At 37.8% G+C, this 23,627-nt stretch overlaps 2 protein-coding genes across 2 annotated transcripts; one reads left to right on the top strand and one right to left on the bottom strand.

Moving 5' to 3' along the window:
- Positions 1–12,602: 12,602 nt before the first annotated feature.
- LOC126819351 (mucin-5AC) lies at positions 12,603–16,531 on the top strand. The gene is made up of 3 exons (XM_050547345.2): positions 12,603–12,871; positions 13,390–13,494; positions 14,769–16,531. The coding sequence occupies exons 1-3, from the start codon at positions 12,812–12,814 to the stop codon at positions 16,242–16,244; spliced, it is 1,641 nt and encodes a 546-aa protein (XP_050403302.1). The 5' UTR covers positions 12,603–12,811; the 3' UTR covers positions 16,245–16,531.
- Positions 16,532–18,804: 2,273 nt separating this feature from the next.
- LOC126819309 (mitochondrial tRNA methylthiotransferase CDK5RAP1) lies at positions 18,805–23,153 on the bottom strand. The gene has a single exon (XM_050547296.2). The coding sequence runs from the start codon at positions 22,894–22,896 to the stop codon at positions 21,091–21,093; it is 1,806 nt and encodes a 601-aa protein (XP_050403253.1). The 5' UTR covers positions 22,897–23,153; the 3' UTR covers positions 18,805–21,090.
- Between the last annotated feature and the right edge of the window lie 474 nt (positions 23,154–23,627).

The following is a 23,627-nucleotide window of genomic DNA, read 5'->3' as shown; positions in this document are numbered from 1 at the left end:
ACGTTTCAAATTTACTGGATTTTAAGTAAACGATATAAATTCTCAAATCTCTCAGATATCCATAATTTTGTCAATATTTTATGAAATCATTTAAAGTTTTGTGTGGAAACTATACATATCTATAACCCACCCTTCTTTGTCGACCTATTTTTCTAATACTTTGGGTGATATTAGTAGGGCCTGAAAATTGATGATCCGAGATGGCCGCATACATTTCACATTGGAAGCAATGTTTACTTTGAAATATCCCTATTAATATTTATCCAAATTTATTTACTACCCAGTGTCTTGTTTGTGAGTGCATCGTACTCAATGGCGAAAAGAGAATCACATAATTGTTCTTGTAAGTATTACGTCGCTTTGCCGAAATCTGAATTATCCTTTATTTGTCAACATTTTATAAAGTATTTTATATTATCAATATGATGTGTAGAATATGGATTCTAAAAATAGCTTTCATTGTCCGTCACTCTTTGTGATACTTTTGGCAAAAAATAAACATTGCCCGTTTTTGTCAGTCAGTAAGAACTCGCTTTAACACTATCGACTGACAGTGTACTGATAAATCACAGATCTTGGTCTTGGTCATTTATTACACTAGACCATATCAAATATTAACGGTTTTTAAATAGCATTTTTTCGTTGTCAGTATCACCGACGTTAGTGACGCTGTATCTATTTTTATGGCACTATAAGTAGAAACGCAAGACGGGTTTTAGTTATTAAATTACAAACGTTGAAACTATCAGACTTGTTCATTGGGATATGTTCATTGGCGCATTGGTTTCCTTCCATTAATTATTTTATTAGACCAGGAATATGTTTCCAGGACGCGGGAGTAACAGAGATCAGGATTTACCCCTAGAATTGAACGAAACTCCACAATGGGTGAATTTTTTCAATGAACCTGCGTATGAGAATTATAAATCTGATCTTAGAAGTGTAAGTAAATTTGAAGAAATCCATTTGAACGAATATCATTATAATTATAATCAGCGGCTGCCAAGCAAGATACGCCCACTTTTTGCAAGAGATGGATAGAGAACAAGAATTAAAATAAAAGCTATTTTCCGTAAAATCAGGGGCCATAACCCATTAAGTTATTTGGGATATAAAGATATATGTTAAGTTTCATCAAAATCTGATAAAAATTGTGACTTCTAGCTAGAGGGTCCAAAGCTAAAAACATGATTTTTCGTACAATCAGGGGCCATAATCTAGGAAGTTAAGGTCCGATATCGACAGGAACCACAATCTTTGGATTATAATCAAGCATTTCAAGTTCCATCAAAATCGGATAAAAATTGTGACTTCTAGAGGGTCTACAACCTTAGTATTACATATTTTTACACTATTTACGTACAAGGAGCAGCCATTTTGTCCAGCAGTTTGGTTCATATGTTTACGAAATTTAAATTCAACCTTCATTGATGTGTAACGGTGATATATTTAAGCGGTTTTTTTTAATTGAATACAAATTGTGACTTCAAGCGTGTTCACAAGCTAAAAATGTGATGTTTCGAACAATCAGGGGCTATAATCCAGGAAGTTACGTTCGGATATGCGCGATTATCAACAGGAACCAAGATCTTTGAGATATAAACATGTATTTTAAGTTTCATTAAAATCGGATCAAAATTGTGATCTCTAGAGTGTCCGGCAGTTTTAGTCCGATTTTCACGCAGTTCATTTGGGTGTGACGGTGATATAGTCAAACATGTTTTTAAATTGGATATAAATTGTGCACTTTAGAGGTACCACAAGCTAAAAACGCGACTTTTCGTACAATCAGGGGCCATAATAAGGAAGTTACGATCCGATATGAGCGAATATCGAAAGGAACCAAGATCTTGGGTTATAATCATATATTTCAAGTTTCATCAAAATCGGATACAAAATGTGGCCTCTAGAGGGTCCAGAACCTTGGTATACCATATATTTACATTATTTGCGTACGAGTGGCGGCCATTTCGTCCGGCAGTGTTGGTCCGATTTTCACGAAATTTGAACTCAACCATCATTAGGGTGTAACGATGATATATTCAAACGATGTTTGAAATCGGATAAAAATTGTTACCTCTACAGGGACCACAATCTAAACACGCGATTTTTCGTACAATCCAGGGCCATAATTCAGGAAGTTACGATCCGAGATGCGTGAATATCGAAAGAAACTAAGATCATATAAACATGTATTTTAAGTTTCATTAAAATCGGATCAAAATTGTGACCTCTAGAGCCTTGATATACCATATTTTTTTAACACTATTTGTGTACGAGGGCGGCCTTTTTGTAAGACAGATTTGGTCCAATTTTCACAAAATTCAAACTCAACCCTCATTACGGTGTAACGGTGAAATATTCGAACGGGTTTTGAAATCGGACAATAATTGTGACCTCTAGAGGGACCACAAGCTAAAAACGTGATTTTTTCGTACACTCAGGGACTATATTTCAGGAAGTTACGGTCCGATTTGTGCAAATATCGCAAAGAACCAAGTTCTTTGGAATATAAACATGCATTGTAAGTTTCATCAAAATTAGATGGAAATTGTGATCCCCAGAGTGTCCACAAGCTAAATATGTGATTTTTCATACAACCAGGGGTCATAATCCATGAAGTTTCGATCCGATACATGGCACTATCAAAAGGAACCAAGATCTTTTGGAGATCAACCTATATTTCAAGTTTCATCAAAATCGGATAAGAATTGTGACCTTTAGAGTGTCGACAAACAAATTGTGGACGTATGTACGGGCAGACAGTATACGTCCACATGAAGATGTGGGCGTATAAAATAGTTTTGTCATTGAGCGTAATTATATTATCAAGAATAACTTATGACAAGAAAAGAAAGGGCTAGAACATGGTTAATTTTATTTTCTATGGTCACCTCCACAGTCTTTGGGAAATTTTACCCGGAAATGAAATGGAGTTGAACGCCTTACTGCTCCAGTACGCACCAACCGAGCTATGAAGACAGTCGAATATTTCATTCCATCTCATTTCCGTTGTATCTATGATAGATTTCCTAATTAAAACACGACGGGATAGATTTTTTCTAACATTCTATTGCAGGGGCTAAAGCTCTACAATGGAAGGTCTCATGCGTACCAAAGTGAAACTCATTCAAGAACTTTTGATCCTCCACACACAGTTTAATTTTTATCTTATGAATTGGACAAAAATTGTCGCCTCTAGGAGGTCCAAAAAACTTCATTCATATTTTACAATTTGAGTAAAAAAGCATTTAGCATGACCCTAGAACGAAAGGTCCGATGCGCACCAAACTTGAACTCATCAAACACTTGTTTTAAGTTTCATCGAAATCGATAAAAATTGTTACAACCTCGGTATTACACACTTTTACAGGAACGGTGATATATCTAAAAACGTTAAAAACGTGATTTTTCGTACAATCACGGTCCATAATCCAGAAAGTTACGGCCCGATCAGCGCAAATCGGAAATAAATTGTGACTTCTAGATGGTCCACAACAGGGTGACCTTCGGTCGCATGGATTTCCGAACTTTAGTCGAACATTTAGTTGAACCCCTGGCCGATTGCCAATGCGTTGTTTACACCATGGACCGTATTTCAGGCTCCATGGTAACACCCGGTAGTTAGAGAATGGGGGTTAGGGTATAGATATTAACAACTTTGATTTTTATTCAAGTTTTCTTGATGAATTTGACAGATTAAGATCTTCTCATTCGAATATATATAGGCCCACGACAAAAAACTTTGTGAAATGATCCATGTTACCAGTTAACCCGGATGGAGTCAGAGTTGTAAGAAAATGTTTTAAAAGCATCTCGATTGTCAAAAATGTAGTTTTAGAAATGAGTAAATAGCAGAACATATAGCAGGAGAAACAACTGCAATGGGCGCCGCCATATTGAATAGCCAATTGTTCGGGCCATTTGCGTTCGCGTGCTGGTTCAGACTGTAGTCGCGACCACAGTTTACATTCGAAGGTCGCCCTGGGTATGATATGCTTTTACATTATTTGCGTAAAGGGGTGCTGCCTTTTGAACTTTGAGTTTGTACTCAGCCATAACGGTTTTTACAATCAATAAAAATTGTGACCTCTAGAGGGCTCACAAGCTAAAAATGTGAGTTTGTGTACAATCAGGGGGCCATAATCCAAGAAGTTACGGTTATAAACATACATTGTAAGTTTCATCAAAATCGGATAAAAATTGTGACCTCTAGAGTGTCCACAACCTTGGTAATATTATGTACATGTATAGAAAATGTTTGGTGGTTAGCTGCTCCGACACCACTCGGACTAACGCGATTGTAGACTTTTAAGTGATTAATGTGTTCGCGATACAATCAATTCTGTATTTTATGATATAAACTACTAATGTAAACGCTACCGTTAGTTGTAAAATATACATTTTGTTTCTCTTTGTTTAGATTAAATCCAGGCAGAGTAACCAGTATGGGCCAGCAGATTCACCCCACTTCGGTAATAGCGTTGTATCTCGCCCCCGTCCCTTCACATATGACGACCCAATAACGCCAAGTCTATTTGCTGCTGTTCATAACCCTATAAACGCGAACTACAATGGGACACAAAACGCAAAGAAAAGTCACAGGAAAAGAAAGAAGAGGCTGTACCTGTATATTTGTTTACTTATAGTAATACTTGCACTCATTATTGGTGTCGCCGCGACAACAGCCATTGTTACAAATGTTTTGGCGAAACCAGCTTCTCCATCATCAGAGCATCAAGCATCATCGAAACCATCAGCTTCATCATATATATCAAATACAATTCCAAGTTCTATGTCGCCGAATTTTTCATCACAAATTAAAGGATTAACTACAATTACCAATCATCTGAATGAAGGATCAAGCTCTGTATCCACACCAAAAATGGGATCAGTCTCCATGTCTACATCAACAAGTAAACTAACTAGAACGGGTAATACATTTTTAAATACCGGATCAGCTACAGTCCCTACATCACCAACTACAGAATCAACAACTTTCAGTCCCACGTCACCAAATACAGGATCAATGAATTCCTCCAGTACGCGAGGAATTACAGAATCCACATCCTCTATTCATAGAATTTTTACATCACCAGGTACAGGATCAACCAAATTTGCCCCTACATCACCAAGTACAGGACCAAAAACATTTACTAACTCAAAATATAAAGGCTCAACTTTTGTTCCTACATCGCCAAGTACAGGCTCAACTGAACTTCACACGCCACAAACTATAGGGCCAATTACAATTCCCACGTCACAACAAATCGCACCATCTTCTCAGATGGAAATCCCATCACCAACGGCGGGTTCTTATAGTGCAACCCAAGAAACCGTGTCGTCTTCAGTGGTATATATGTCATCTGAAGTACAAAGAAACACATCAGTATCAATCACATCGCTATCCTCTCAATTACAAATAGCCTCGCCATCAATGTCTGCTTCCTCTAGTTTAGCACAAGAAACCATGTCGTCTTCAATGACATCTATGTCATCTGAAAAACAAGGAACCACACCAGCTTCTTCAGTCCCTTCTACTCAGATGGAAACAATGTCGTCATCAGTAGTAATTTATTCTAGTGTAGCCCCAAAAAGCATACCATCATCAATGATGATTACGCCATCAATGGTAAAAGGAGTCGTATCTCCATCAATCACTCCTTCAATATCTGAGATGTCAATGACCTCGTCATCAACTGTAGCTATTTCTTCTGTAGAACAACAGAGCATGTCGGTATCAATGGCACTCCTGTCAACAGGAGTACAACAAACCACACCAGCCTCAACAAATCATCCACCTTCTGCAATGCAAAGGGCCGATTCACAAAGTACAGCTTCTCCTAGTGTAACATCAGTAGCCTTTTCGTCTGTAGAACAACAGAGCATGTCGGCATCAATGACACCCGTGTCAACAGGAGTACAACAAACCACACCAACCTCAACAAATCATCTATATTCTACAATGCAAAGAGCCGATTCACAAATTACAGCTTCGAGTGTAACACCAGAAAGCCCATCGACACCCTCTCAAATGCAAATAACATCGTCATCAATGCCAGTTTCTTCTAGTGTAGCACAAGAAACCATTTCGTCTTCAACACCTACATCAGGATTGCACGAAACAGTATCAGCATCAATGCAAATGGCCCCGTCATCAAGACTAAAAGAAACAGCACACACATCAATCACACCGTCATTCCCTCCAAAGCAAAAGGTCAAGTCATCAATGGCAACGTATTCTATTGTATCACAAGACCAGGTGTCGTCTTCAATGACAGTTGTGTCATCAGGAATACAACAAACCGCATATGCATCTATCATCCGTTCGTCTCAGATGCAAATTGCCTCGACACCAATGACAGATTTTGCTAGTGTAGCACAAGAAATCAAGTCGCCTTCAATGACACTTAAGCTAACAGGACTACAAGAAACAACACTAGCATCCTCTCAGATGCAAATAGCTTCGTCATCAATGACAACCCCCGCTGCTGTTACACACGAAAGCATTTCCCCATCAATGTCGCATATGCCATCAGCAACAGAAGGAACGGCATCATTATCATTAACACCATTATCCCCTGAGATGCAAATAGCTTCATTGACACTTATTCCAATGGGACTACAGGAAACTACAGGAGCATCAATCACAATCACAACCTCATCTCCTCAAATGCAAAAGACAGCATCTACTAGTACTAGTGTAGCTCGAGGAACCATGCCGTCTTCAATGGCATCCATGCCATCAGGATTACAGGCAACCGCCTCAGCATCAACAACATCGGCACCATCTTCAATGCCATTGACCTTATCATCAATTGTAGTTTCTTCACTAGAAACCATGTCGTCTTCAATGAAATCTACATCACCAGGAGTACAAGAAACCACGTCTGCGTCAATCACACCGTCATCCTCTCAGATGCAAATGGTATCGTCATCAACGACAGCCTCTACTAGTGTATCGCAAGAACCCATCTTGTCATCTATCACATCTACATCATCTGAAGTACAAGACACTGCATCAGCATCTTATCAGATGCAAATAGTGTCATCAAATATGGCAGTTTCTTCTAAAGTAGCACAGGACATCTTGTCATCATCAATGACGACTATGGCATCACGTCTACAAGAAACCCTACTAGCATCCACCACCCCTTCATTCTCAAAGATGCTAGCGTCTTCTGTAGCACAGATGCAAATCGCCTCGACATCAATGACAGATTTTGTTAGTGTAGCACAAGAAACCAAGTCGTCTTCAATGAGACTTATGCTAACACGACTACAAGAAACAACACCAGCACCAATCACACCATCGGCCTCTCAGTTGCAAACAGTTTCGACATCCATGGTAACACCATCATCCTCTCAGATGAAAATAGCTTCGTCATCAATGACAACCCCCGCTTCTGTTACACAGGAAACCATTTACCCATCAATGACGCATATGTCATCAGCAACAGAAGGAACGGCATCATTATCATTAACACCATTATCCTCTGAGATGCAAATAGCTTCATTGACACTTATTACAATAGGACTACAAGAAACTACAGGAACATCAATCACAATCACAACCTCATCTCCTCAAATGCAAAAGACAGCATCTACTATTACTAGTTTAGCTCAAGGAACCATGCCGTCTTTACTGGCATCCATTCCATCAGGATTACAGGCAACCGCCTCAGCATCAACAACATCGGCACCATCTTCAATGCCATTGACCTTATCATCAATGGTAGTTTCCTCACTAGAAACCATGTCGTCTTCAATGAAATCTACATCATCTGGAGTACAAGAAACCACGCCTGCGTCAATCACACCGTCATCCTCACAGATGCAAATGGTATCGTCATCAACGACAGCCTCTGCTAGTGTATCGCAAGAACCAATCTTATCATCTATCACATCTACATCATCTGAAGTACAAGACACTACATCAGCATCTTATCAGATGCAAATAGTGTCATCAAATATGGCAGTTTCTTCTAAAGTAGCACACGACATCTTGTCATCATCAATGACGACTATGGCATCACGACTACAAGAAACCCTACTAGCATCCACCACCCCTTTATTCTCAAAGATGCAAATGGCCCCGTCATCATTGGTAGCGTCTTTTGTAGCACAAGAAACCGCATGGTCATCAGGGACAGATATGTCATCTGAAGGGCAAGGAATGGCATCACCGTTAATAACCTCTTCATCTTCTCAAATACAAACAGCTTCTTCACCAATGGCGGTCTCTTCTTCTGTTACAGAAGTGCAAGGAACGGCATCATCAACACCATCATCCTCTCAGATGCACATGGCCACACCATCAATGACAGCCTCCTCTTCTGTTACACGAGAAACCATTTACTCACCTATGGTATCTATGTCACCAGGAATACAAGGAACGACATCAATATCAGTAACACCATCATTCTCCCAGATACAAAAAGCGTCGACATCAATTTTAACATCCACAATATTCGAGATGCAAGCACCATCAATGTATACGACACCAACAGAATCAATAACACCTTCGGCTTTTGTATAAATATGAATCTATTGGGTGTGTGTTTAACTGGAAAGTACTTGAAAAAGCGCTACGTAGGGTGCAATCCTCTTTGTGTGTATGAAATCTCTTCCATTTGTTTTAAGGTCAGATTTATTTTGGTGTGGATCTTTTATCGATAAATTCCTATGCATGTGAACGAATCTTTCCATTGTTTCTTGTACAACGGTTTTTTAAGGTAGAGTACAATATCGTACCATCGATATAAAAGGCAAACAAACCCTAATTCCACAAAAACAAAAAATGACAAATACGTGAACTCCATCTAGCGCTTGAGACTCTCCAAAACTATGATAACACATAAATACAAAAACATTACGCTAGCCATTTTTTGTTTCGTGGCACCGAGGTAGCCATATTAGTTTTATCATTTGTCAAAACAATAATGGAGAAAAGGAAACATTTTTGAATGGCAAAAACTGCATTTTTTGTTATTCAGTGTATATATAATTTTAATGTATATTAAGGAAAAAAACCATAGTAATTGTTATCCATAAAAGTGTGTTTTTGATTATGTTCCAATTACTAAATGCCATTCAAAGAATATATTAAGGATGCATTATGTACGAGCTAAATCGTCTAACACAATATCATCAAAAATCTTCGACATTGAAAAGACGAATTATTTGTCTTTGAAATTACAAATAATTCGTGTTTTCAATGTCGAATCGTGTACCACAATGCGTTTCAGTGCCATTTAGAACAAAGGACTCCAAGAACGCCGCTAGACATATACCATAAGTCATGTCAAATGGTGACGCTATATTCTTATCTGGAGAGCATGCGCAATAAATACCCTCGGTATAGACTGGAATAACCAGACGCCAACGATTGCCATTCAATTGAGACTTCTGGGGGAATTTCGCCGAACATAACTGATTAGAAATTACAGTAAAAACAGAAACGATTGAATGTAAAGCAGTTTTTATACATTCGTATTACATTACTATATGCGTTGCGACCCATTTGTGTCAATTTCTAGGTCCCAAATATTACCGATTTAGCTCCTTTAAATTATACTTGTATAAACTATTATTTAGACATTTATTCACATGAAAAGCCTATAATTAATAACTCTTTAGAGCATCGGATGGCGGGGATTTAAACGGATTTAAGGATCGGTCGCCATTTAATAATTTAATGTAAAAATAAACAATCTACCCAAATCTTGTCAAAACTTAAAACCGTTAAAAGTTTAAATAAATTAATTTCACATTATCTATTTTTGAACTATTATACCAAGAACGGCAAACTCTTTTATATAAATCTTGTGTAATTATTGTTGTTTGCTGGTTCAAACATTTTACAATTTCGGTGAGAGAAATATGGGGTATTTAACAGTAATAAGAAGAATAAGCATATTAATTTAATATTATATCCTGTTAGGACACAGATATCATTAAAATTGTCGGAGCAGATATGAAGATCCAGTGGTTCCTTAAAATAACATTTTTGAAAGCTTAAAATTTTTACACCGAGAATGGGGTGCGAATAAATCTAAGTTCCCAACACTTAATCTACCATAACATGCGAAAATATAAACTGTTTACGTCGGACAGATGGACGGACGATGGCCAGAATTGCGAAATAAGCCTAATGCGTCAATAAGAGAATCCCATATAGATCATGTTTTAAACTCAAACGGAGGATTGCCAGCCCCCATAATACGCCCGCCAGCATCAAATTCATATGTCTAGCTCTAAATTCGTTGTCAGTACTGTCCCAGGCTCTAAATACTGGCTGAAAAATCCCATAAAAATATGTCAGCCAACACCAGGGTCGAACACTAAAACTCCTATTTTGTGAGCCAGCGCCATACTAGCCGAGGCATCGTATCACACTGATCAGCAGTGAATTTTTGCTATGCCGCTACAATCACTGATAAGGATGACATCGATGCGACTTAATGAGTCCCAAATATTATCTTTTTTCTTCCGTCAAATTAAATTCTAAAACATTTTTTTCATTTATTAGAAAAAATAAATAAAGACGTTTGAATTATTTGTGGGTAAAAATCATTTTCTATTTAGTGTAAATGGGTGTTAAAATAAGTAAAATTCACCATTTAGCCCGAATCAGTAACGTCTTATGTAAACAATGCACGCGCTATTGAACCAATGATTGACGCCGCCTGATGTGACGTCACGTGTCGAAACAGAGAGAGAGAAATGGGGTTAACTAGGTCATTTCGGGACTAACATATGGTGGGAGGAAACCGGAGGATCCGGAGAAAACCCACGAGGTTGGACAGTCGACCCCACTCCTTGCCACGTACAACCGGGGATTCGAAACCACGCCAGTCGACTCAATGACAGACTTTATGATACAGCGCGCGCACGCTAACCATTCAGCCACCCCCCCCCCCCGTGTCGAAACAGTCATCTGTCACAGAGTTATTAAAAGATCTCTGTGAAACAGATTGGCATCGTATGTAACTTGAACGGAATGAAATGAAATGAAATGAAATAGGTTTTAATGTCCTATTTATCTCACCCAGTTGAGGCACTTTCTCGCCCAAGGTCGGAATCGAGTGCGATACCTTCTAGTTAATGAGCAATTTACCTGAATTAAATGCCTTTAAATGAAATGAATCTTATGTGTCCGATTTTCATTGGATTTGAATCCGATCTGCTGTTCAACGCTCTTTCAATAATCGCAAAATGGATAATCGAGACGTTGTTTTTTCTCGTACAGACTTTCGTAATGATGATCGAGGCTAGGTCTAAAATTCAATCGCTAATATCTCGATTGAGAGAGGAGCAATTTGAATGAAATTTTCAGCATATTTCATTTACATTATCGAGTTTTAACTATTATAATGAGAACTGCCAACTCTTTATCTAATCTTCCATAATGTCCTTTTAAATCAATAGGGTTCTTCGTTATGCTCCACTCTGCTCAAGTGAACAATCTAAGTGAGTTTCGAGTTCATAAGATTACATAATGGACAATCCCTCCATGGTTTAAAAGATTTCGCCACAAACCTTGCTCTGTATCGCGTTGACATGTGTTTTAAAAGTGAAAATAATACCGGAAAAGAAATGAAATGAATTAGGGTTACACGTCCTACTGTTCTGCTCCGAACTGGGCGAATGAAGACGGACATACGCCATACAGTTTGTGAGAGAGAGAGAGAGAAATGGGGTTTAACGTCCACTCGACACAAACTAGGTCATTTCGGGACTAACATACGGTTTATTCTTTTTATTTCAATAATTCGCTTCCGCGTAGGGGTCTTTAGCAGTGGGAGGAAACCGGAGGACCCGGAGAAAACCCACGAGGTTGGACAGGCGACCCTACTCCTTGTCACGTACAACCGGGGATTCGAAACCACGCCAGTTGACTCAATGACAGGCTTTATGATACAGCACGCACGTGCTAACCATTCGGCCATCCAACCCCCATACAGTGTGCTATGAAGGAAATTTTGCCTGGACAGCGGCACTGCGGCCAACTCTTATATCGAATGCCAACTGTCAAGAAGTCTTTTACGTGCACGCCAATGTGTACACGGGTCTAGACAGCTGTCCTTGTCAGGCCCTCCGTCCTGCATCACTGACAAGGGGGAACCACGCCGGAAAATCTGGATGAACCTTCTCGGCCAATGCAGGGATCGAATACCCGACCTCCTGTCTACGAGCCAGCGTCTTACCCACTTAGCCACCGTGATCCCCCAAATAATACCGGAGAAAAATCTCTACAAAGCGCGATCGTAATATAACATTCTTCCATATACCCTGGCGAAACATCCCAACATTGATAAGCTTCAACGTAAGTAGGGAGATAACTCTGAAATTTGATTTTGAAGAATTTGAACAGAATTCTTCCTTAGGATCTATTTGTCATTTTAAACTACCGACGAATACTATTTGGTCTGAAGTGAACTGTAAATTAGCCGCAACGTTACGTTGATCAGATATGCGCTACTGTAGACAACCATCACCGACGAACTTAGATGAATACCATTACGGATTTTGTATACATTGAATCTACCACTGTATGGGTTAATGATTAATAAACCTCATTATTTGACTGTAAAGGCGGCAAAAAGTCGTGTGCGGGACATATAATCGCGGATTAAATATTTATCTAAACCAGCTAATAATATCAGTGCCTGATAACAATCTACACTGTTTTTCCTCATGATTTCAATATGAGTTTGTTCAGATTACGGAAGTTTATTGAGCGTATATTAGCTATACTCGGGTAAATAATATCCTCATAAAATGATAACCATAACAACAAAAAGTTTATATGAACTATTATTTCGTCGATTCCCGGCATTTATATAAAGAAAGTAGGCTGATCAATATGGTAAGTATGACTTTTTCTCGGTTTTGATTATTTAATTTAATCCATCTTTAGTATGACACAGAATGGGGAAACTGTTGCAATCTAATAACATTTTTAATTAGCTTTTGCACTACATGTATTAATAATATTATGTTCAACGGTTCTTGTCTGGGATAATATATATATATAACAAAAGTTGTTACTTCCCAGAGGTGCCCATAGAAAATGTTCGGGCAGTGAAAATTAATTGGAGTTTAGCGTACTACTTTTCTGCACCAACCGAGATTATATAGAATAGATGGACATACGGTATGCAGTTGGCTATACACTTGATCTCTGCTTTTCGTCTCTTCGGTACAAATAAACGCTGCCCCTTGTCAGCTCCATTCCCGTTGTACATCTAAACTCCCGGCCAACGCCAAGATCGAAGCCGTGATCTCCTAGTAGTATTACGTTTAGAAGATCATTCTCTGGATGATATGCGCTAATAAATTTTCCTTCGGATTTTTTTGATTCATTGATGATTTGTTGTGTTTCAGTGTGAACACAGATCAACGAGTGAAGATGAATTAAACCAATCTGCCAAGTGGATGACATTCTTCGATGAACCAACTTATGATAACTACCACAGAGATCTGAGAAATGTAAGATTATACAGTATCACAGTACTATGGAATACAAATACTATTTCATTTTGAGTCACTTTTCGACCATGGGATTCTCTTATCTTTGTTTCGCTTAAAAAAAATAGTAAGTTTATTCCATAGAATTGCATCCTGTGTATAATATTCAGTTCAATCACTAAAATATAAAGATAATCTTATCTAACTTTAGGTAGGCTAATCATTAACACAAGAGTCAGTGGGCGCTTAGAAACCACAACCATTAAAGATTTAGGCCAACTTGGGTTGATGTATTGTTTCGGTCACATCTTTATTTCGAAATATTCAAGGAATTTCGCTTTGTTTACTTTTACTAATTTTAGTTTTAGATTTTTTAGCTAACAGTGTCAACACACTGTCAGGACAACACTATCCGGAATTTCTCAACATCTTTATCTTAAGATAAAACATATCAACATAGACAAAAAAACATCAAAACTGACAGCTATATTAATATCGCTATGTAAATTATTTATGATTAAGTTTATATAATCGCTCATCTGAAACTCAATTAAGTATTAAATTTTCAAAGCATGGAATTAGTTGTTATTTCCAATATAGTTTACGAGGAAATAACGGTAAAAAAAACCCCCGAACCTGCTCAAGCAAGGCGTTGACACGGTAAATATTTAATCTAAGTATAAATTGTGTTGATTTTCCAAAACATAAAAAGAAATTGACTTCAAGGAAAAAGACAGATTCTATAGTCATGTTTGAATTTTCAAATAAGGAATCCCACAGGAGTGTAATATACCTGTGCATTCGTCAGTAAAATGCAGCACCATAAAATAAGACGTTATTAATTTGAATTGCTATAGAATTTGCCCATGAGAAAACAATCAATGAATAAATGAAATCTAGGACATTTGGCCCAAACAGCAACGGAGTTCCAACGGTCAGGGGTCTTTTACGTGCACGTCAATGAAACACGGGGATCTCGGTTTAAATTATAAGACACTGTCCTTTGCCAGGCCCTCAATCCTTCACCACCTATAAGAGAAAACCATGCCGGAAAATCTCGAGGAATTCTCTCGCTCAAATCCGAGATTGAACCAGGGATCTTTAGATTAGCGAGCCAGTACCTTACTTACTAAGCTACCGCGGCTCTAACAGAAAAAATAATGTATACATGTAATTGGAAATTGATAAAGGAAAGGGTAGTATAAGACACAAAACTATGTATCTCAACGCGATTTTATACAGTTTATAGACATTGTAGATTCCTATGTAGCTGTTATTTCCTTCTTTTATTTAAGATCAAGTACAGACTAAGTGAACAGTTTGAATCATTGGAATTGAAAGCATCTTTCAAACGTGGACCAACAAATGAGTCTGTGGTACGGAAACCAACATTTGAGGAAAATGAAGAAAATGTTCAAGAAATGAGAAGAGTCCGAAAACGAAGAAAAAAATGTTGCAAATACCTGACAATTCTGATTATTTTTAGTATCATAATTGTAGCCGTGATTACCGCAACAGTTATGTCTGTAGTATCAAAGCAATCTTCTGTACTAGAAGAAACGTCTTCATTATCTAAGACGACGAATTCTGTGGAGAAAGAATCTGTATCGTTTCTAGATTCAGTGGGATTCAATATTTCCTCTTTCACAACGACAACTCTGTCATATACTGAAATCGTGATAGAATCTAAGGAACAGACAATTAAATCATCAGTAAGCACCGAAGAACTGCAAATGACCGTATCACTGATATCTACAACAGAACTAACATCTTTTCCGTCGTCCACAGATACAGCACTATCTGACGTAACAGCATTAGATTCTTCTTTGATCGAAACACCTACGGCATCGATATCAGAATTATCTTTTGACATATCACTGGTATCCACAATGACAATGACATCAGCATTTTCTGACTTAGAAACATCCACATACTCATTTGACAGTGCTAAACAGTCAACATCTGGAATATCGACAGTCTTTTCTGGTGATATACACCCAACGACGCCAACCACACCCGACCCACAGTCTTCAACATCACTTTCATTTATATCTCACTTACAGGCATCTACTGGGTCAGTTAGACATACTGCTTCCCCAGACATACAATCATCAGCAACAGCAGCATCTGACACACAGTGGATTTCGTCAAGCCAAACAGTGCTTGAAACATTAACCGTGCCAGAAACATTAACGCTGCTATCATCCACTGCTGATGTGTCAATAGTCACATCTTTATTAAGTACAGTAGCATTAACTGATCTACAGATACTAAATCCGTCTTCTGAACTATTTGGGTCACATTCGTTACCAATGATTTCATCGGCATTAGCAACACCACAATCACTAGGATTGGAACAATCAGAATTGTTATTATCACTGACGATATCCAAGACGGGTGTGCAAATTCCTCCGTCTATATCAGTGACATCAGCATTAACTAATCTACAAGAAATTCCATCCTCGTCTTTACCATTTCTGTCGCCTTCGTTGTCAATGAGTTCAATGACATCATCAACACCAGAGTTGTTATTATCACTAACGATATCCGTGACTGATGTGCAAACTACTCCATTTATATCAGTGAATTCTGCATGGACTGATCTACACGAACTTGCATCCTCATCTGAGCAATTGGAACAATCATGGACTGTGTCAGATTTACTAGTCCCTACAGGGATACAAATGAGTACATCGTTAGTGATGCCATTACAAACATCATCACCTATTTACCAAACAGCTTCATCTGTTACACCAACTAATGACATCTAAACTACCTAACCTTATGCTGTGCGTTCGCTTGACACAGAGATGAACACCCCCTTCAAATGCCATTAGCCCATTTTGATAATTTTCGCTAGCTTATCTTCAATCAATCTGTGTAAAAGGCAATATTTGCAATCTATCTTTTATTAATTTGTTTTTAACTCGACAGGGTCTGTATAGAGTAGATCCATTAGCAAAGATTTCGGAATGGTATCTTTATGGGCAGTACTTCATCAAATCGAGCAAAATCGATGCGAGCTGTGGGTCCCGACTCATACTTACTGCATACTATATTATATCCCATAAAATTATACGGTTTTGTTGTGAAAACATATTATTGATTAACCACCACGTACATTTCCCTATACATAATATTATGGATATAAATTCAAGTAATCGAATACAACATTACATGTTTTGTTAAAAGATCAAATACAATGTACTTCTTTTAAACGCATTGATGAACCAGCGGTTGCCAAGCAAGATACGCCCACATTTTGCAAGAGATGGATAGAGAACAAGCTAAAAATAACGCGATTTTTCGTACAATCGGGGGCCATAATCCAAGAAGTTATGGTCGTAAATGAGCGAATATCGAAAGGGGTTGAGATCTTTGGGGTATAAAGATAGCAGGTCCACAACCTTGGTATTACATACTTTACACTATTTGCTTACAAGAAGCGACCATTTCGGCTAGCAGATTTTTACGAAATTTGAACAGATAATTGTTGTGTGACGGCGATATATTTAAACGTTTTTAAAATTTTTATACAAATTGTGTGACTTCTAGTGGGCCCACAAGCTAAAAATGCGATTTTTCGAACAATCAGGCGTCATAATCTAGGAAGTTACGTTCGGATACGCGATTATCGACATGGACCAAGATATTTGTGATATAAACATAAATTTAAAGTTTCGTCAGAATCGGGTCGAAATTGTGGCCTCTACCATATATTTGCACTATGTGTCTACGAGGGGCAGCCATTTTGGTCCGATTTTCAATAAATTTGAACTTAACGATCATTAGGCTGCAACCGTGATATCTCCAAAAGTGTTTTTTTTTTTAAATCGGATCAAAATTGTGACCTCTAGACGGACCACAAGCTAAAACCGTGATTTTCGCAAAAATACAGAGCTATAATTCAGCAAAATCGGATCAAAATTGTGACCTCTAGAGAGTCCACAACCTCGATATACCATATTTTTTTTACATTATTTGCGTACGAGCGGCGGCCATTTTGTCTGACAGTTTTGGTCCGATTTTTACGAAATTCGAACTCACCTATCACTATGGTGTAACGGTGATATAATTGGACTTTTTTTTAAAATCAGATAAAAATTGTGGCCTCTACAAGATCCACAAGCTAAAAACGCGATTTTTCGTACAATCAGGGGCCATAATCCAAGAAGTTATGGTCCAATATGCGCGAATATCGAAAGGAGCTGAGATCTTTGGGTAATAAACGTACATTTTACGTTTGATCAAAATCGGATCGAAATTGTGACCTCTAGAGTGTCCACAAGCTAAAAACGTGATTTTTCGTACAATCAGGGGCTATAATGCCAATATCGAAAGGAACCGAGATCTGTGGGATATAAACTATATTTCAAGTTTCGTCAAAATCGGATAAAAATTGTGACCTGTGTAGTGTCCACAAACAAACTGAGGACGGACAGGGGCGACCACATGAAAATATATGTCCCCATGAAAATGTCGGCGTAATTATATATAAAAACTACAGACTCTATCGAGTTTGCAAGATTTTCGGAAAAGGGGGCATAGAATGAAGGTCGTTGAATGCTGATGATCGTCAACAGAGAACGATTAAAATCGATAATTTCATTCTCTCGTGTCTACTATCAGGGGCGCTTACTTGGGTCTTATTAAATCCAAGCCTGCACACACTGCGTCGTAGATCAAACAGTCGGGCACAGTGTCATTAAAGAATTGGCCTTTGGATCCTATGTCACCCTACATATTTAGAAACCATTCACACTGCTCGATCGGCTTTGCGAAATATATAAATTGCAGGCTTCTACGACAATGACCAAAGATGAGCACTAAGAATACATCATTGACTGGTGTTCAAAACTGTAATAATATTTCAGGCACCGTTGGGTGTTGCCCAAAATTTCTTCCTGCTCAGAATTAGTTATAAATAGAAAGACAGCATGGCCATATGGAAAATGAATATGAATCACTATAATTTATGGCGATATGTGTGCCAGAATGCAGACAGTTTGACGAAAGTCAAATTGCGACCACTCCCGCCTGTCTATTTATTTGTCTGTAAATATAGTCCAAACAATTTTTTAGAGAATAATCAAATTTTCAGGACGTCACAATTCATGACGGTGGGTGTGGTCCATGAATTATTTTGAAGCTGGGTGTGGCTAATGGCAAGCTAGTAACATTATGGAAATTATACATATTTCTCTATATCAGATTATATTCTTAATCTACTGGGGAAAAACGTTTACTAATCCCATAACCAGCCCCCAAATTCTTGATTGCCAATCAGTAAAGAGTACATCGAACCTTATAAGAATATTAATGCCTGCAATATTAAAATCTTTTATTCACTGCAAGCTCCTTTACATAATCTTTTAATCACTCTGTCTCCTTTAATCAATTAAGTTACCTGGCAACATGATTTGCAAACTCTACATTTATGTTTTAAATGATTAGGATTTGATTCTACTTTAGATAATTTGATATTAAATGCAGTAAACAATCTATCTCTTAAAGGAGCTAAATCGCTAACATTTGGGACCTAGAAATTGACAAAAGTAGGTCGCAGCACATATAATACTGTAGTATGAATGTATATAAACTGACTTACATTCAATGGTTTCCGTTTCTACTCCAATTTCAAATCAGTTACATTCGGCGAAAAAAGCCAGCAGTCTCAAGCGAGTGCAAATTTCTAGCGTCTGGTTATTCCAGTCTACATACGCCGTTTGATTTGGTGCAATGTGTCTAGCCTCGTCCCTCGAGTCTCTTGATACAACTGGGGCTGAAGCGCATTATGGTACACGATTCGTGTACCAATGGTAAAATGTTTATTTTGTCTTAAATATTGGATATCAAAAGCCCATCTTTTTCCGGTAAAGATCACAACACGAATGTTGATTTAATTTGGCAAATAAATCCTGTTTTCAATGTTGAAGATTTTGGATGATATTGAGTTAGAGACTTAGCTACTTTAAATAAAGATAGGTTGCCAGGCAACGAAACATACACCCAAAGCAGCTAAATCCTCTGGACAGTCAACAAGATTTTTTGAAGTGATCAAGTAGAACAAAGGCTATCTGATCTTTATGCTATTTTAGATTATGGTGGCGAGAGAGAGAGAGAAATGGGGTTGAACGTCCACTCGACACAAACTAGGTCATTTCGGGACTTACATATGGTTTAATTTTATTTCAATAATTCACTTGCGCGTAGGGGTCTTTAGCAGTGGGAGGAAACTGGAGGACCCGGAAAAAACACACGAGGTTGGACAGGCGACCCTACTCCTTGTCACGTACAACTGGGGATTTGAAACCATGCCAGTTGACTCAATGACAGGCCTTACGATACAGCACGCACGTGCTAACCATTCGGCCATCCAACCCCCCAATATTATGGGGGCATTTGCGAGACATTAAAAACTGATCAAGGGTTACAAGTTGTAACTTACAACCCATGAAGTACATGTAATTATCAAATATAATTTGATTGGTTTCTAGTTTTCCCCAGTCATATAGATATATAATTTGGCCATCTTTTGTCACAATTGTGATTGGGTAACAAAATGGCTTTTTTGTCTACCTTTTTAGCTGTACAATTACATATTCTTACAAACTTAATGCCTCTGACCCACTATATCTGGTGTAAGAGTGGTTTAGAACTACATGTACATGTAAAATTTGATTCCTTTTCAGAGACACTTATTATTTTTATATTTCTTCTTTTCTAATATCGGTCTATAAAACTTACAGACTGGGTAACAAAAGATGGGTTGCCAGATACCAAACACTGTCATTCTGATGGTATGAAAAAAAAAACTCCCAAAGGTTTGATAACATGTTAACGTGCACACTAAGGTACAAAAATTACAATTGCTCACTCTGTCCTGCACCACTAACAAGGGGAAACTAAAAGCGAGGAAGTTTCTTAGCTAATACTGGGATCAAACTCAGGATCTGGACTGAGAGTTCACATAGCATTCTCAGACTTAAGTTAAGAATTTACTCAACTTTCAATCACTGTTTATCAGAAACATTTTTGATCCATAAAATACAAAACATTGCACATAGTTCCTTATTGATGTATTTGCAAATTGATACATTAAAACAACAAAAGTTCTATAAAGGGCTACATTTTAGTTAAAAAAAAGGCAAACAATTTTGAGTAAATTCTTAACTTATGTCGGAGAATAATTTGTGAACTCAGGGCCAGGTTATCTAGGGAGCGAGAGAGAGAAATAGGGTTTAACGTCCACTCGACACAAACAAGGTCATTTCGGGACTAACATATGGTTTAATTTTATTTCAATAATTCGCTTGCGCGTAGGGGTCTTTAGCAGTGGGAGGAAACCGGAGGACCCGGAGAAAACCCACGAGGTTGGACAGGCGACCCTAATCCTTGTCACATACAACCGGGGATTCGAAACCACGCCAGTCAACTCAATGACAGACTTAATGATACAGCGCGCACGTGCTAACCACTAAGCCATCCAACCCCCCCTCATGGGTCCTAGAGTATTTATACTTATCTTTATTCATCCACATCAATCAATAGAGTATGCTGGGTTTTTACTATAAACTATGTTTACAAAATGAGGTTTCAAACTTTCTAATTTTAAAATTAAACATTGACTGTTGTATTTTTGGCCAAGTTAAGGTCATGATAAGATGAATAGAACAAAGGGCTTCCTATTAAAACCTGAGATGTACAAGACGTAATCTTTACAACAACATAATCTCCAGGTAGAATTGGTTTTAGTTCACCATAGCTTGGAAGCTTTATATTTGGAAAAATAACTTTAGTATTTCCATCACTTCTACCAGCTAGGTATTCGGTTGATCGTTTGCTAAAGCCTTCTACTAACACTAAATGTTCTTCCCCAATAGAAGCTTTGTGAAGCTTTAAAAGTATATTTCTAAAAGTTTTAACCAATTCATTTGTTCTCTGTATTTTCACTTCTTTTGGGACATCATCCATCAGTCTATGAAAAGCTCGCGTTTTCTCTCTCATACTGTATGGAAAACAGTAGCAGAACCGGTATTGAACAATTTCCATAAGAGACAAAGTATCTTTATGGGCTTCTTCTGTTTCACCACAAAACCCAGCTATAAAATCACTTGATAAAGACACATCAGGAATAATATCTCTAATATGTGAAACTAATTCAAGATAAGCCTCCCTAGTGTAACCACGCCTCATTTTTTCTAATATTCCACTGTTACCACTTTGTGCCGGCAAATGAATTTGACGACAAATGTTTGGTCTATCTCGAATTAAATACAATACTTCATCGGGAAAATCTTTTGGATGGGGCGACGTGAACCTTATTCGCATTTCAGGATTGTCACTAGACACTTTATCTAAAAGATCAGCAAATCGCAACCCTCCGTGTTTTGATTTGTATACTGTATCAAAGCCGACACTTAAATTAGTTCTACCCCCTGCATTATAGTTTATTGCAGACACATCTCTATAGCTATTGACATTTTGACCTAATAACGTCACTTCCTTCACGCCTTGTTCAGCTAAAGCTTTAACTTCATCTCTAATAGACGATAAAGGGCGACTGCGCTCTCTACCTCTCGTAAATGGCACTATACAATATGTACACATATTGTCACATCCTCTCATAATGGAAACAAAAGCGGAGTTCGAGTCAGTATTTAGGCGCACTGGGGAAATATCTGCATATGTTTCTTCCAGGGATAAAAGTACATTGGCAGCGGATTGGTTTGATTCTGTTGTTACTGTTAAAAGTCTTGGTAGATCTCTATAAGCATCAGGCCCACAAAGCAAGTCCACCATTTTCTCTTTTTCCAAAATTTTTGTCTTCAAGCGTTCTGCCATACAACCTAAAACACCGATTTTTAAGGGTGGTTTTCCTTTCATTTTCTGTCTATTCAGTTTAAATTGTTTATAATATTCTAAACGTTTCCAGATTTTTGTTTCAGCCCCCTCTCTAATTGCACAAGTCATAACCAATATAACATCCGCTTCACCTATTGATTCTGCTCTTTTAAAATTATTGTTTAAAAGAACAGACAGGGCTATTTCAGTGTCATTGACATTCATTTGGCATCCATAAGTTTCAATATAAACTTTTCTTCCTCTTCCATCAAAATACTTTATATCTACGTCACTTTGTATCTGTTGATGATTATTGGTGTAGTCGTCATCTTGCAAACAATCATTTATTTTTATGTTATTTATAGCAGCATTGCCATTAATAAAATCTTGTAAACTTGGGCCAGTTGGTATTTTACTATCGCTACGAGTGCAATATTTCCGATCTACTTTCGGTTTTTGGAAGCCATGTGTTACTTGACATTGAGGACTTACCGATGTCAATGGGAAACAACTTTTAACAGATATTTCTAACAAGGACAGCGGTACCCTCTGTTTAATAATTGGCGTAACACGAAGCATGCTGCGTGCACAATTCACAATCTAAAATAAAACTGTCATTATTTGCATAACCTGCAAAAGTCCAGTTTTTTTTCTCTCGAACACTGACATTCAGTAACGATTAATCAATGCGCATGTACCAAGAAACCGGATATTCATAGTGATCACGTGATCTTAAACAACGGGAGCTGGGCATAGACATTATTACGTGTATACTGTATGTCCATAGAGTAAAAATAACACTTTAGTATGTCCATGGAGCGGGCCGGTCTGAGGATTCGAGCACGCAAAATTGGCAGGGGCGAAATACCACGCTCGCCTTACTACTTCTATATAGACACACGAACGCTGTTTCGGTACCACTGACTATTGTCATACTCGTACTACTACGCAGTGACTTACTTAGTTAGATCTAATTAATAAATTATAGGGATTTTACATTATATAAATAAAGCTAATTTTGCAAATTATGTTGATCATTTAATCAATTTTGATGTTTTTATGGGCAAATTACCCCCTGCCAATGGACATATTATTATAATTGGTATTGGAAGCAATAGCCATATTAAAGCTCCATGAACCAGTTTTCCCATGAGCACCACGTACCCAACTCACATTAACCCTCCGTAAATGGAAAAAAATAAAAAGAATCTGTAGGCTGTGACTTCATTTTAGTAGGTGTTTTTTCCCTAATTCATGTGTTTACTTCATGATCGGTTAGCCCCAAAAAACCTGAATATTCACCTAAACCT

Source organism: Patella vulgata, chromosome 1 (assembly GCF_932274485.2).
Source record: "Patella vulgata chromosome 1, xgPatVulg1.2, whole genome shotgun sequence".
Lineage (NCBI taxonomy): Eukaryota > Metazoa > Mollusca > Gastropoda > Patellidae > Patella > Patella vulgata.
This window is presented reverse-complemented; position numbering and strand designations above follow the sequence as displayed.

Bases quoted from the DNA above. Each gene is read 5' to 3' on its own strand.
- LOC126819351 (XM_050547345.2), top strand. From the start codon at position 12,812: ATGAACTATTATTTCGTCGATTCCCGGCATTTATATAAAGAAAGTAGG. The intron at 12,872-13,389 runs GTAAGTATGACT...GTTGTGTTTCAG, and splicing joins AAAGTAGGCTGATCAATATG to TGTGAACACAGATCAACGAG. The intron at 13,495-14,768 runs GTAAGATTATAC...CTTTTATTTAAG, and splicing joins ACCACAGAGATCTGAGAAAT to ATCAAGTACAGACTAAGTGA.
- LOC126819309 (XM_050547296.2), bottom strand. From the start codon at position 22,896: ATGCTTCGTGTTACGCCAATTATTAAACAGAGGGTACCGCTGTCCTTG.